General features: G+C 43.5%; 1 protein-coding gene across 25 annotated transcripts in view; it reads right to left on the bottom strand.

Moving 5' to 3' along the window:
• Positions 1 to 13,810, bottom strand: part of TCF7L2 (transcription factor 7 like 2) — a 181,515-nt gene that overhangs the window by 25,273 nt on the left and 142,432 nt on the right. For 18 of the 25 annotated variants that reach the window (XM_069797003.1, XM_069796992.1, XM_069796996.1 and 15 more), the window contains 2 exons: positions 2,918 to 3,050; positions 716 to 818 (listed from right to left, as the gene is read on the bottom strand). In XM_069797003.1, the coding sequence (XP_069653104.1) occupies positions 716 to 818; positions 2,918 to 3,050 (236 nt within the window). Of the gene's footprint in view, positions 1 to 715; positions 819 to 2,917; positions 3,051 to 12,739; positions 13,150 to 13,810 lie in introns of those variants that run through there. The other 7 variants (XM_069796993.1, XM_069796995.1, XM_069797004.1 and 4 more) reach the window with 3 other exon arrangements.

Below are 13,810 nucleotides of genomic sequence, written 5' to 3'. Positions count from 1 at the left end.
TAAGGACTCAATTACTGGAGGGAACCTCATACCCAACAAAGCTCTGCAAGTGGGATACGAGAAGCTGAAAAGAAAAGAAAACCCCAAACTAACTTTCCACGGCTTTTCTCTCAGCCAGTTTTAGAGTAAACTAATTCCTCTTTCTTGTTTGCAAGAAAATTCCATTCCTCAGATGCCAACTGCCCAGCCACGTCTCGACCAGGAATGCTGCTCACTGGCCGATGTAAAGGTCTACTGTTTCACAAGGAAAACGAAAAGGGTTTCAACGGGGAAGGCCAATGAAACTTAAAAATTGGACATTTAGAGTGAGGATGGCCCTGGTAAAAAAGAGTCCATGAGAACCACCCTGAGCCCACAGAAAACCGAATCTGAGAAAAACCCACGTGGTGCAGTGTAAGGGCATTAATGAGAAAAGGACACTTCTGCAGATCAGTTTAAAAATTCATGCTTCACGAGCCATCAGCTGGTTGAGATGACATGCAAAGCTGCGTCCAACTGCTCATGTTTGTTTAAGACCACATGACCTGGCATAAGTTTTAATTAATCTTCATGAGGTGGGTAAATTCGTAACCACTCAATGAAGTGGCAGTTGGCAAACAGACTTATCTCAATGCACACATACACATGCCCGCACACACACACATATACAAGATTTTTAACATAAATTTTACACATCAAAAAAGAAAAAGGAAATTAAAAAAATGGAACTCCTTACTGTGGTACTAACCATCCTAGCGGATGGGGGATTTGTCCTACAGTGCCCGGTGATAACGGATAATAAGGAGATATATCTGGAGGATGTGGAGGCCTTGGAATTCCTATGGAAGAGGAACATAAAGCAGCATTAGTGTTGAGACATGGAAATAAATAAAATGTAAGGAAAAAGCACATAAGTTTCTAAATTGCTATCAATCCATTTCTATTACAATACTCATGGCTTCACTTTGGGTTTCTAAAGACTGTTTCATAGTCTTATTTTATAAAGTGAGCCTCTTGGCATCTAGCAGTCCAATCAGAGATAATTATTTTGTTATTTAGGATGAGAATTTAGGAGTTTCAGCTATAGTTTTGTTGTGACACTGTGCTAGGTGCCATCTTAAACACTAAATAGAAAGATGGTCCCTCTATCAACTTCATGGTTATTTTAGTCTCAAAGTCACCAAAGAGCACAGACCCAACCTATACGTTGACTGGGTATAGCATGGCATTATTCCAAAGTAACCTCCAAACCGAGTTACAAAGTCATTATAATTGCTAATGATGTCTGCTTTTGAGCAAACCTCGGAAACCTTTCCCAAAACCTAGGAGTGGAGGTGAGAGCCCCTGGAAATGCTTGGTAAAACTGGGGGCAGATGTTGAAGGTGTGCAGGGGAGGACAGAGAGCCCATCCATCCTCTCTGAAACCGGTGCAGTTCCTACTCGGAGAGCAGAAACCAGCTCCAGACACAAGCCTTAAATCTTAATGCTCCTTACCTTAAGAGCAAGTAAGAATTACTCAGAAGAGTAAGGGTTACAAGACTGGGTCTTTCAATTAACAAGCCAGAGCACAATTACACAGCAGAAGCAAAATTAAAACAGAGAGCATTAAAAGGAAGGGGTACTGTATTCATGGCTAAAAACTATTTTTTTAAGTCACTTGGGAAGCTTTTAATCTCTAAATTAAATCTTCTTGTGTGACATTTTCATGCAGACATTGCTTTTTCTTCATTACAAAACCCAAACAGATTAACTGGGCTTTAACCATCCGGCGAGCTATTTGCACACTTGAAAGAATGTTCACAGAAGAAAAGTAAACAGTCTACAGACGTTAATCATATGTTTTACGATAACCATTTAAAAGCTATTCCCTGTACTACCATTATTTAAATGAGAGGTTGACTATGCCATTCACTTGCAATACCCAGGGATGGCGAGATGGATTCCTTTTAAGCCATGTGAAGTTAGCATTAAGCACAATTAGAAGGGGGCCCCAGTTGAAGCGTAGGGAGTGAAAACCAGCTAATGCACAGCCTCATTCCAGGGCTGGAGTTTAGATAAATTATCTGCATACGTTAGGGCCAACACAGAACGTTTCCTTTGACAAGAATTCAGTTTCTGATGTACCTTCCAATTAACTAGCTGGGATTTGGATTAACAGAAACAAAACCACTGTCACTAGGAACTCAATGCAGCCTCAAGAAAGAAGATTGACACTGTTTGACTTCTCTGGGCCCTCAGGTTAAACAGGGACTCTTAAAAAGTTAGAATAACATGTAAATTCTACTCTGTAACACCAATAAATCTAGTCAGGGTTTTACGCGGTGCTCTATATTCAAGACGACTGCCCTTCAGGCTGAACTGAGAGTTGGGTAGACTTACATTGGGGAAAAGAGTTGCAAGTGTAGAGCTGGAGCTAAGTAGTTAGAGTGGATGAAAATTCAACATTATAGGAGAAAAATGGCTGAACTCCTGACACAGAAACAATGGGATTTGGGGAATTAAAAGAGATTCATTTTGAAACCGGTCATGACCCACCACCTTTAAAATTCCAGCTGCAATTTTGTAAGTGCAGATCACAGAACATACATGTTTAACTCTCTGGGTCGTGCATGCAAACCAAGCACTTGGTCGATCGAACTACTACGTGGGGTATCATGCTTGCAAAGAAACACACCTGCAAATGACCCCACACATGCAACTCTGGTGTCACCCTGCAGAAGCTTTATGGAAATTCACCCAGTAGGTTTCCTTCTGAAGTCTAATTGGCTTAAAAAGAAACTACTTTGTCAGGGTTCTTGCATGCATTTGACATTTTACATGTCCCCTTTGGTGCTCCAGCATGGGAAATCCTTCCTTCTGCACTCCTTCCCCCTAACACACAAAATGGAAAAGATCCACCCACCCACTCTCCAAAAAACCCAAACTATTTCCCACCTACCTGTTTTGGGATCTACGTCAGCTGGTAAGTGTGGAGGAGGGTTTCCCGGTGTGAAGTGCTCATTGCTGTACGTGATAAGCGGCGTAAGAGGGTGTACATGGTGTGGGTGCTGCACAACTGGCACTTTGTTAGACTGTCAAGAGAAAAAGGTCGACGGCGTTAGAGGAGTGCCGGGTACTCCCCACTGCAGCACGAGGCATGACTTACAGAAATCCGAGTACCCAGGATTTCAACATGGTCCTCAGACTTTTTCAGATCCCTTCTTGGCGTCACCCTTGCAGTTTTCCCACCCTCTTGTTTAAAACCTCCTCACACACTTTGCCTGCTCTTGAGTTTCTTTAATCTTTTTGACCTGTCATGCTCCTGTATGGAGCAACAGCAATTCTTCAAAATTTTTCCTTTCTATTTTATAATCTCGTGCTTCACCTCCAAGATGCAGGCAGACTCCTTAGTGAGGGGCTGACAGAGTCCCCCATTTAATTAGCACGAGACCCAAATGCTCACTGACCTGCAGGTCTTTTCCTTTCCCCTTCCTGTCCTCACTTTCAGTTCTGCATTTTACTGCTCATTGCAAATACTCCAGATAAAAAGCCTTTGTAGTGCTAGAGTATTCCCTTCATCAGCAAGCATTAAGCTGACAAGCAATCACCTGCATATTTTATATATATATATATATATATATTTTAGAAGAGGTGACTAATTATCAATTCATCAGAGAGCGCTAATAAATGGAAACTGGATACTGATGAATTAGGCTACTAAAATATTCAGCTATATAAATAATGGCAAAAACACAGATAAAGCCATTGAAATTAACACTCTTGTGGGGGGAATAATCACGCAGATATCATGAGGTTTTCCCTGACACATTCCCACATTCCTAGCTTGGAGGGGGGGTGGGGGTGGGCAATCTTTTTCTTAACAACAATAAAAAAAAAAAAAAAAGGAGTGAATGAATGAAAGGAAAAGGCAGGCTGAACTGTAACTTACCCTTACAAGATCACAAAGAAAAAATTAAGCTGAAACAAGCGAACTGCTGGACCATTTACTGCAAGTAATCCAATTGCAAAAAACCCTATTCCCCATAGAGGATTTTCACTAAAATCCTACAACAGGGACATTTAACCAGATTAGGTACCAGCAAAGATAAAGAGGCTGGTATTAGATGATGAATGGATTAGAGTCAGGTTTCATTTTAGAATGTGTCTTCATTTCCTTTTATTACTTTAAGTAAGGAACAACTTGCATTAACATCAAGTAAAAGGAATCACATTAAAATAAAGTAGTGATACCAGGGCGGCCCCCGATAGCGCCGCTGCCGTTCAGGGTCCGCCAGCGCTCTCCTGCTCGGAGGACGGCTCCGGCCCCACCGCTCGCTCCCCAGCACCCCAAACACAGGCGCCCTCGCCGCACCGCTTTAGACAAGTTATTATCTGATCTCGGTTCGAATGCTCCGAGCTTCCCTTAAAAGCATTTTAAAAAGAATTCAGTTATTCTTTGGGGAGGAGTTTCTAAACTGGGGGGGAGGAAGAGGGAAGAGAGACCGAGAGCCTGGAGGAAAAGACACGTCAGTCTTCCCCGAATAAACAAGAAGTCCCTCCATCGTGCTTCGGTCAAGCTAAGCTTCACCTTCGGCTCTTGCAGCCTCCCTCAGCCCGGGAAGCTCCCCGAGCCCCAGCCTCAGCCATATGCAGCTATTTGACTCACCCTTTTGATAACCTGCAGAAAAAAAGTGTGCACCCAAGAGAAGCAAGCCAAAGAGTAGCGCTTACGCTTCCCACAACTTTTACTGTGTTTATCTCTTTTTGCAGCCCTTACATGGAACGATTCCCCTCTAATACCACGCATGTGGCACAGGAGAGTCCCACGTCAAGCAGCCACCACGCAGGACAGAGCGTGGTCGCGACAGCCAACGTTATGAATTACAGCACGTTGTGTTGGCTGCGTTGTAGCTCAGATCTGCCAGTTGTGCAGCCAAGGACAACTTTTGGCCACACAGATCCACAGCGGTTTCACATCAGAGGAGCGATGGGGATTTAGCCCCTTAATTCAAAAAGCCGAAGGAGATGCTCTAACCCCACATCTGTTCTCTTCCAAGTGAACCAACCTAAGCAGTCTGAAAGTAACTGAAAGGTTTGTCAAGGACTTCACGTAACAAATCATCATGCAAACTAGCAGGCATCTACTCAACAACACATGGCATTATATGCCAAATGACCACTTGATCTGGTTCACAAAAGGCAATCATTCCAAATAAGAGGGATTTTTGCTGGCCAAGACCTGTGTGAATTCTTGCTGTTAGGTGACCCACAGTGTGGCTGTTAGCTGCTGTAGCTCTGTGCTCTCCCAACTCTATCTTCACATCATCAAAAAACCCTCACCCAGATCCTGACAGACACCGAGGGTTGTCTTTCCTGGAAAGCTTATTTTCATAGAAACTGGAACCGGTTAGTTAAAAAAATAAGTAAGTGACAGAATAACATTAGAGGGTCAGACTTAAGCCAACAAACAAGAAACAACACGAGAGAGGAAAGCTGGACTTAACATGCCTGTATCACCAAAGCCAGATATACCATAGGGGGTTACATGTAAACTGTGGGAAACTACCACCCACTGCTTTGAAATACCAAGACCCCCCCTGCCAATATCTCCACAAAATGGCATGAGTGCTAAATTATTATGTATTTTACTTAACACCTTTCAGAGATAAATAAAAAGCAAAAGGAAAAAAAAATCAACAACAAAGCATTTGAACCTTAGTCTACAAACTCTTCCCCAGGTAAGTCATTTTCACTTGGGTGACTGCCAGGCACTCAGACAATTCATATAAAAGTACTGGATGTAAGGGTAGGATACTTTTTTGCCACTCTGACGATGCTGGGGCAGAGGTGTGGGAGGAATGTACTGGGGCAAAAGGGGGAACTGTCATCTACATGCTCAAAAATACGCTCTCTGGGACAGAGAGCATGATCCACTGCCCCTGCAAATCAGTCTGCATCTGTATCACTACCCCGGGCTGGGTTTGTCTCCTGTTTTGCACTGTTTATCACACACTGGGAGAAGGGACTGTAACTCTGCTCAGAATAGCATGCACAATTCGCAAGCCAAGCTAATCATACATAATATGCTAAATAAGCTGCTCTTTAAAAGCAGCATTCCCGAAGTTAACTAAGCTTCCTTGGAAAAGAGAAAAAGAAAGGACTAGCTAGGAAAGAGCAGGATTAATCCCACACATACATCTTCCTTTGAAGTCAATGGGAGCTCTGCCTGAGTAACAAATGTGGTCCTAACCCCATCCACTGGCAATGAAAGGTAAACCGCAGAAGCCATCAATAGGAGATACCTATTGGATGACCTTAGCCATCCCCCTGCAAAAGGTCCTTCTCCAATATACATTTGCCAGTACTTTATCAAGGGTAGTTTTAAGCTAAAAGCCATTGTGAGATGCAGGAATTTCTCTGGCAACTTGAAGAACTCCATTTATGGCTATGTCAGGCACGGAAAGGGGAGCTGCACTGGTACGCACAGATTAGCATCAGGGCATGTGGTAATAGGACGGGAACAAGTGGAGACTTCTAGAGAGAAATCCCAGCATCTACAAAGTACCAAGTCATCTGCTGATAAATCACTCCTCTCCACTGAAAGCTGGGCTCTCATACGCTGGGCTAGAGGGCACGGTAAAGAATTGCAAAAAAACAACAGAAGTTTGCTTTTCTTGATAACCCCTGCCCGAAGCAAACCAGAGGAAATTGTCCCCATAGAGACTCAACTACTAAATCTCTCTATATGAATTTGAAATGTTTCTGGAAGTGCTTAAACACAGATGACTTTAAACAATAATGGAGCTCTGGAATTAAAAAAAACAAACAACCAAACCCAAAACCCAACCCAGAACAAATTTTGGACTGATATATGTTGGAGCGGGATACTGAGATCCATTTAGCCTAAGTTCTGCTAGGTGCCTTCAGGGAACAACAACAAAAAATATCTGAACTTCAGATTTAAACTGCAGGGGATTGTGTGTATAAATTGCTGTGTATTAGTCTTTGTTGCGCGGTAAGGACATTTCATTAACAGGATGAAAGATGCTTCTATGCGTATACAGCCCAATTTAATACACCCCACTGATGAATACTCCCCATTTATTGAAGAAGTTAATACACGCTGTATAAATCAATAGTTCCTAAGTCTCTGAAAGCAATGTAAGACTTGCACGAGATGAAACATTGTATTGTTGAGCACACAAAGAGGAACCAACCTTTAAATAGGAAGAGTTTGTTACTGCAATTTCTGTTTGCAAATTCATAGCTTGTTTGGCTTTGGTAATAAAAACATGGTATCAACTCAAAGTCAGAGAAAAACATGCCAGAGAGGTCGGAGGATTTGTCCTCGCCGGGATAATGTGGTGTTAGTAAAAGCAGGTCTGCAAGAAAAAGCCACCCAGGCTGAAAACAAGCCACCATGCCATTGCAGCAGCGAAGCAGCCAAACCCTTCGGCTTCAAGACGAGTGGCCTGCGGCAAACTGGGCTCTGCCACGTTCCCGGCCCAGTAGCCAAGGGCAGGGCAGGGAGGATGCTCCTGCCCCAGCACGGCCCGAAACTCTGGCTGCCCCCGGCACAGCTCCTGCAGCCGCGGCCAGGGAAGGGACCCCCTTCCCCGACCCGGGGCGACCTCTTAAGTGTACTTAAAGCCTCGAGTCCTGCTCGGGAGGCAGGGACAGGGTGCCGTCCGCCGGGCACCCCCCGACCGCCTGCAACTGGGAGTGTGGCAAGGGAGAGACTGATCAGGCACTTGCACCCCGGACCCCCAGAGCCCCCTCCCCTCCCTCCGCTACGAGTAATGGAGGAGGAATGAGAGGATGCCATTCACCTTAAAACCTATTAATCAATAGACGCTGAAAACAAATGGAGCTAGAGCTCCGCCTGTCTTCTTTGCCATGTCCTCCTCTTCCCCGTTTCCCCATTGCTTTCCCTTTCTACTGAAGAAAGATGGGCCCTGAAAGTGCCTTTATGAGCTTAATACAATAAAACAAAAGCAGCACAGAAGAGGGTTTGTCAGCCTTTTCCCCTCCTCCAGGGTGGATGCAGAAGGTCTTGAATTAGCAGGCCCTCCTGGAGTTGCTCCCTGGGCTTAGCAAAGGGTACCATTCAATATCAGTTCACATTTAAAAAATAGGTTTATAACTTGTCTCCCTGTATTTTCCAGATGGTGCTATTGCAGTTATGCTGACTATGGCCAGTGAAAAGCTAACAGATGTTCCTGAGCTGCTCTGCAGCTCCGAAGATGCTTGTAAGAGAAGAGTTTCTTTTTTTCTAAAGGTTGATCTCTTCTTGGTTCTGCCTAGGAATGACACCACCACTCCCCAAATCAGAAAACTAAGTTGCAAGAAAAGGCAAATCCCAACATATTGCTGCAAATATTGGAATATTCTTCCACTTCCAGCCAGGTCACCAACACCCAAAGCAGAGCACCCATCAGCAAGCACCACTCCGGCCCTGGGGATCACCCACATCAGCAGCCGCTGCAGGTGGCACCCCAAACTTCAACAAGGAAACGGCAAACCATTCAGGTGAACTGAAAAGCTAAAGCCAACCAAACCCACTAGCTTTATGTAACTTGGTCCTCATCCCCTTCCCAAGCATAAAAATTCAATGCCACTGATGAAGCATTTCCTGAAAAAGTTGAAGATTTCATTTTACCCAGCTGTTTAGCTAGTGGAGTCACAGTTTATTTTTTTGAAGGATGCTTTCACACCTGGCTAAGCATTTTCTCCTGAAAACTACTTCCCCTTGCTCCATTATGGCTGATACAGTGGCCTGAGCCCTTTCACAGTTTAATGTAGCTGATTTCTGCTGAAGGTCCTGCCCTAAGCTAACTGCCCATTGTAGCGGGAGACAAGGCCTCCATTGATAATCACAACTCGCCCTGCTAAAAAAAGGCTCATTTTCTTCTTTCACACAAATGATGACAGGAGCACTGACAACCATGTGCTGGGACAATACCCCCCCTAGACAGAGCTTCACACAAAAAAAACCAACCCCCCACTGCCCACCCTTTAATAAATATTAAAAAAAAAGGGAGGGGGGGGTGGAACGGGACACTTTTGCATCCTTCTGCTTCTTCCCCCTCCCTCCCTGACCACTGCCCAGGCCAGCGAGTGCCTACCTGCTCCTGCAAGAACTGCTGGCTTTCCAAGAAAAAAAAAAAAACAACCCGTGCTCTATTAGCAATGTCTCAAACAAAACAACAAAATCAGCTTCCTGGCTTTAAGTGTCCAGCAATTCATTCAAGAAAAGAATCGTTTTCTTTTTTTTTTTCCCCTTTAACTATCCTGCATACAGGAGCACTAAGGCACTGTGCTTGACATTTTCGGCATCCTTCCTGTAAGGGAGCGAAGGTACTGAGGGGAGGGGGCGGGGAAGCAAGGATTTAAGATGTTCAGGAAATTTCCACTTAATTTCGCCAAAAGGCAATTATGTGAAATGATCTGGTGACAATTAGCATATGCCAAATCCTCTAGCGTAAAAGGGAAAGAACTGGGGTTTAGCTATCTAATTACTGCCTGTTAGTTCTTATGCAGGAGAATTAAAAACACTCGTAGTAAAACATTATTATTAAGTGTGCTCACACTTTGCTTTCAAAGCTGCTGTGGACTGTAATCCTACTGCTGTGGTATTCGGGGGGGGGTGGTGGTGGTTGTTTTTTTAAGTTAAAAGAAGAAACTTGGGGTTTTAAATACAAGTTAAGTGCTGCATTCTTGGACCATGTGGTGTTACTCTAATGCCAGGTCAGACCCAGACAAGCACCTGCTACACAGCTGTACATTTTGAGATCCTTCAGCAACACTTGGAATTACATTTACGCCAGTCAGATTTTACCTCACTCATTCTCTTAATGCTTTTTTGATAAAGAGAAAGCACTCTGCTGCACCCGCTCTGCCCGATCTTGGCGTACAAACTGGGACACCAGAGTTCCCCCAGCCTATAGCCAGAAACTACGGCCTGCGCGCATCCAGCCAAGCCTTACGCTGCATCTCAAAATTAGAGGAGATTTGATCAACAGGTGGATTTCCCCATATGAGGAGGACAGGGTAGTGCTCAGACTCTTCAGGTTTCAGGCACCGAGGTGCCCAGATCTACTTCCTCCATTACAAAAGGAGAGGCACAGTTTCTTCCCCAACCTGACAAACACTGTGCTTTCTTCGCATACTTTAGTTTAATTACTAGACAGATATTATCTCTGTAGAGCAGGCAAGCCTTCGTTCATGTCTAACAAGGCAAAAAGCAGAAAGACTTGGCATACATTAGACTAAAACTGAAAAACACTGTTTTCTCAAGCAGTACCAGTACAAGGCGTGCTGGATACACAACCACTAGGCAAAGAGACTGGTGAAACCTAAGCAGGTCTTCAGAAAACGGTCCTGAACACGAAGGGGGTAGAGAGGGGAGAGATACAGAGCAATAATGCAAGCACAAAAATTCAGAAAAGATGGGAAGAAGGGAGATGTGAATATAAGCAAAAGGGTGCTTATAATTGCCCTCATAGACCTTATCTGTTATGAGCTTTGTATGAATACCTAGTAATGCAATTTTACTTACTGCCTAGCATTCTCTAAAATGCCACATTATAAACAGCTTTAATTCTTGCATACAAATCGCTTATTTCAGCACTAGGCAGATATATACTGTAGGAGAAACAGCTCCACTGATTTTGTTAGGGTATCTGTGACTTCTGTCTACAGTAAGAACTTGAATGTGAGGCTGTTAAAAAACTGCAAGAAATGAAAAAAAATTAGCATGCATGCCTATACCCACTTATACTCGGCAATTTCAGTAATAACAGCATTATTAAAAAAACTAACATACATATACATGTCTTAAGATACGATGCCCAGTTTTCAGTACAGCTTTTTAAAATGCAGTATTCACAAATTATAGCGGACTGTTCTCAATGCCGATACACAATATATGTAGCAGATGTATATTAAATAGCTTAACAAATAACAAAGCTCTAGAAAACGTTTTCATTTTTTAATGTGATAAAAACATTACACGCCGCCACAAAACAACTGAGCAATGAAATTAAGTAAGTCCAGATCAATTACTTCTTGAATAAATTCCACAAAGTTTCCCTAAAAATGTGACGTTAAGTGCACATCAGAACTGAAACACCTTGCAAATATTTTGGAAGAGAAGAAACAGGCACATTTATACAGTGCTGTCAGGCCTTTTGCCCCAAGTCCCAATAAAAAGAATTCCTCGAAAGGTAAAACGCTTACAAGATCTCATCACCAGCCATGTAAAACCCACATATGCAACAGCATGCAGTGAAAGAAGAAACATCTAAATAACTGTCCTTCTAGATTAATTCATTTTAGATGAATTCTACAGAATTTTATCCCTTGGTTTATACCGGAAAAGGCAAATAAATCAACTAAGCTACTCAGGCAAAGGTACCAGAGAGTACTGAAGTGATAGAAATCCTCCTCCTGGATCGAGTGACTCTGTAAGCAAGCTTGGCAGAGTTAGAAAAGAAAACAGCAGAAAACTCAAGACTCCCACAAAACCACTGTTGAAAACGCGATGCTTTCTAAAATTGTTAAATACATTTCTATTTTCTGTGTATAATTACGGGCAACGTACAGAATTGGCTGAGTGGTAGGTTTACTTTCTGTAATACATATTAATAGGAGAAAAAAAGTCTCATGGACTTCTGACAACGAACACAGAACCACTGTGTCAAAACACGCTACCTCATGTTTATCAACATTCAGTTTTATTTTTCATATTCTTTTATCACTGGGTGAAATCATTTTTATGTAGTGTCTCTAAAATTTTCAGCTTTCACATTACAGCTGAGCTTTCTGAAGAATTCAGAAAATTTAACTGAGTGTCAACCAAACACAGGATCAAAAGCACCCAATTAAAAACGACTACATACTATTTTAATAATTAAAAAAAAATAAAACTCGTTTTGTGTATGACAAGAGTTAAACCATTCCACCTCCAAACCCCCTTAACTGTAACATGTGCCCTGCTACAAACCAACTTTTTCTCCTTAAAAAAAAAACAAAAAACAAAAAACAAAAAAACAACCCAAACATTTTTACCTTCATGGTTTCAGAGTTAAGGAAATATCGTACTGAACTGAAGAAAGCTTTGAAGTGGCCCCCTCCGCCCCAAAGGAGAAAAAGAAAAGAAAAGCTAGTGATGTCATGGTCACTGTGTGAATGTATGACTGCGGATGTAACGCACAGCTAATACACGCACACATACTTCTCCCTCGCTGGTAACCATTGTTCAGCATCCAGAAATCAGCCCCTGAAACCTGCTGTACACCAGGCTCTGAAACACAGCCCCCCCCCCGCGACAAACCCCGATCCCACCCTGGATGCAAGAGAAAAAAATTTCTCCCCCCACCGCCACCACTTTCTGTAAACCAAACCCCAAAATCAGGCGGAGGGAAGGGCGAAGAGGAGGAGTGCAACAACTCTGCCCCGCTGCACCATTGTGTCGCGACAAAACGGCGCTCTGCCGCTGGCTCCTCGCCACCGCTGTAAAATTAAAGTGTCATCGAAAAGTCGCGCTTCCCCCTACTAAAAAAGATGATTACCATAAAATAAATAAATAAAAACAACGTCGCTAACAAAGGTCACAGCTGGAGATGCCTGCTTGATTTCTCAACACCCCCCCCCCTTTTTTTTTTTTGATTCCACACAGGAGGAAAGAAAAGGAGAGGGAGAGAGGGGGGAGAGGGAGAGAAGTCACATCAGAAGTTCAACGGTCAAGACGGAAAGCGCGCACACAGAAAGTGCTACTCACCCAGCAATTCAAATTGAGATGCCAGCAGCTGAACTGCTGGAAGAGAGAGAACCCAGAGGCAAGCGCTCCTCCTTTACCACTCAAATCTTCCATTCCCACTAAAATTGCATCCCTCGGGTACATAACAGCTTTGTCTTTCCTTCTCTTAACCTCCAAAACTTTTTTCTTTACTGTCTAGATGCCAATTGTGCTGGCTTTGTATTATTTTCCTTGCAGCTTTTCTCTCTCTTTTTCTTTCCCCGCTCCCCCCCCCTTCACTTAAAGTACTGGAAAAGCTGTCTTAAAAGATCAAGATGTCTCCAGTTTTTTGGCCTGGTGTTTTCTGAATGCTCAAAATCCACTGTCATGTTGGCTGTGAGAAGTGTCTTATTTCTAAATTGTCGGCTGCGGTTATCAAAATTTAGAGAAGCCTCCTGTCTTTTCTGATACAGCACTTTACCATCACCCTTCCAGGGAGTGGGGAAAAGACCTTCCCCCCCCCCACGCAGGTATGTCTGCTCAGAAGAGCTAAAAAGCAGTTACCTTGGAAATCAATGACAATGCTACTACAACCCAGGTTGCACAGGTATTACTAAGTGCAGCGAAGAAACGCCGGCCGGCCGTGAGGGAGCATGATCAGTTAAGTGTAGCAAGCAGTTACTTTATCTGCAAGATTGTCAAATCCCTCAAAACAAATTTCTTAGGGGGAGAGCTGTAAGGAAAATATATTTTCTTGTCATTGTGACACTGAGGTGACATTTGGCAGACCTTTACCATTAGCTCTGGTCTCCCCCCCCCCTCCTGCCCCCTTCTCCTTTAGTATTTAATATTTCTGTAAACCACTGACCCCACTGTAAAAGCAACTCGCGAGGAGCTTCAAGATCGCTAACGTTACGGTGCCCTGGCTATTGTATTTTCCCAAGCTGGTCCTAAGTGAGAATAAACAGGGATACCCAGAGAGCATCGCTGAACTGAGCAAGGGTGAAGCCTTCTCCCCTGCGCCTCGCTCTTGCCCGCGAGCGTCGCAAGATGCCCGCTTCCCAAATCTGAGCCGGGTACCGAGGGCAAACCGCAGCATCCGAGTTCACCAAG

Source organism: Haliaeetus albicilla, chromosome 11 (genome assembly GCF_947461875.1).
Source record: "Haliaeetus albicilla chromosome 11, bHalAlb1.1, whole genome shotgun sequence".
NCBI lineage: Eukaryota > Metazoa > Chordata > Aves > Accipitriformes > Accipitridae > Haliaeetus > Haliaeetus albicilla.
The sequence above is the reverse complement of the archived record's forward strand: the minus strand, read 5'-3'. Positions and strand labels throughout refer to the sequence as shown.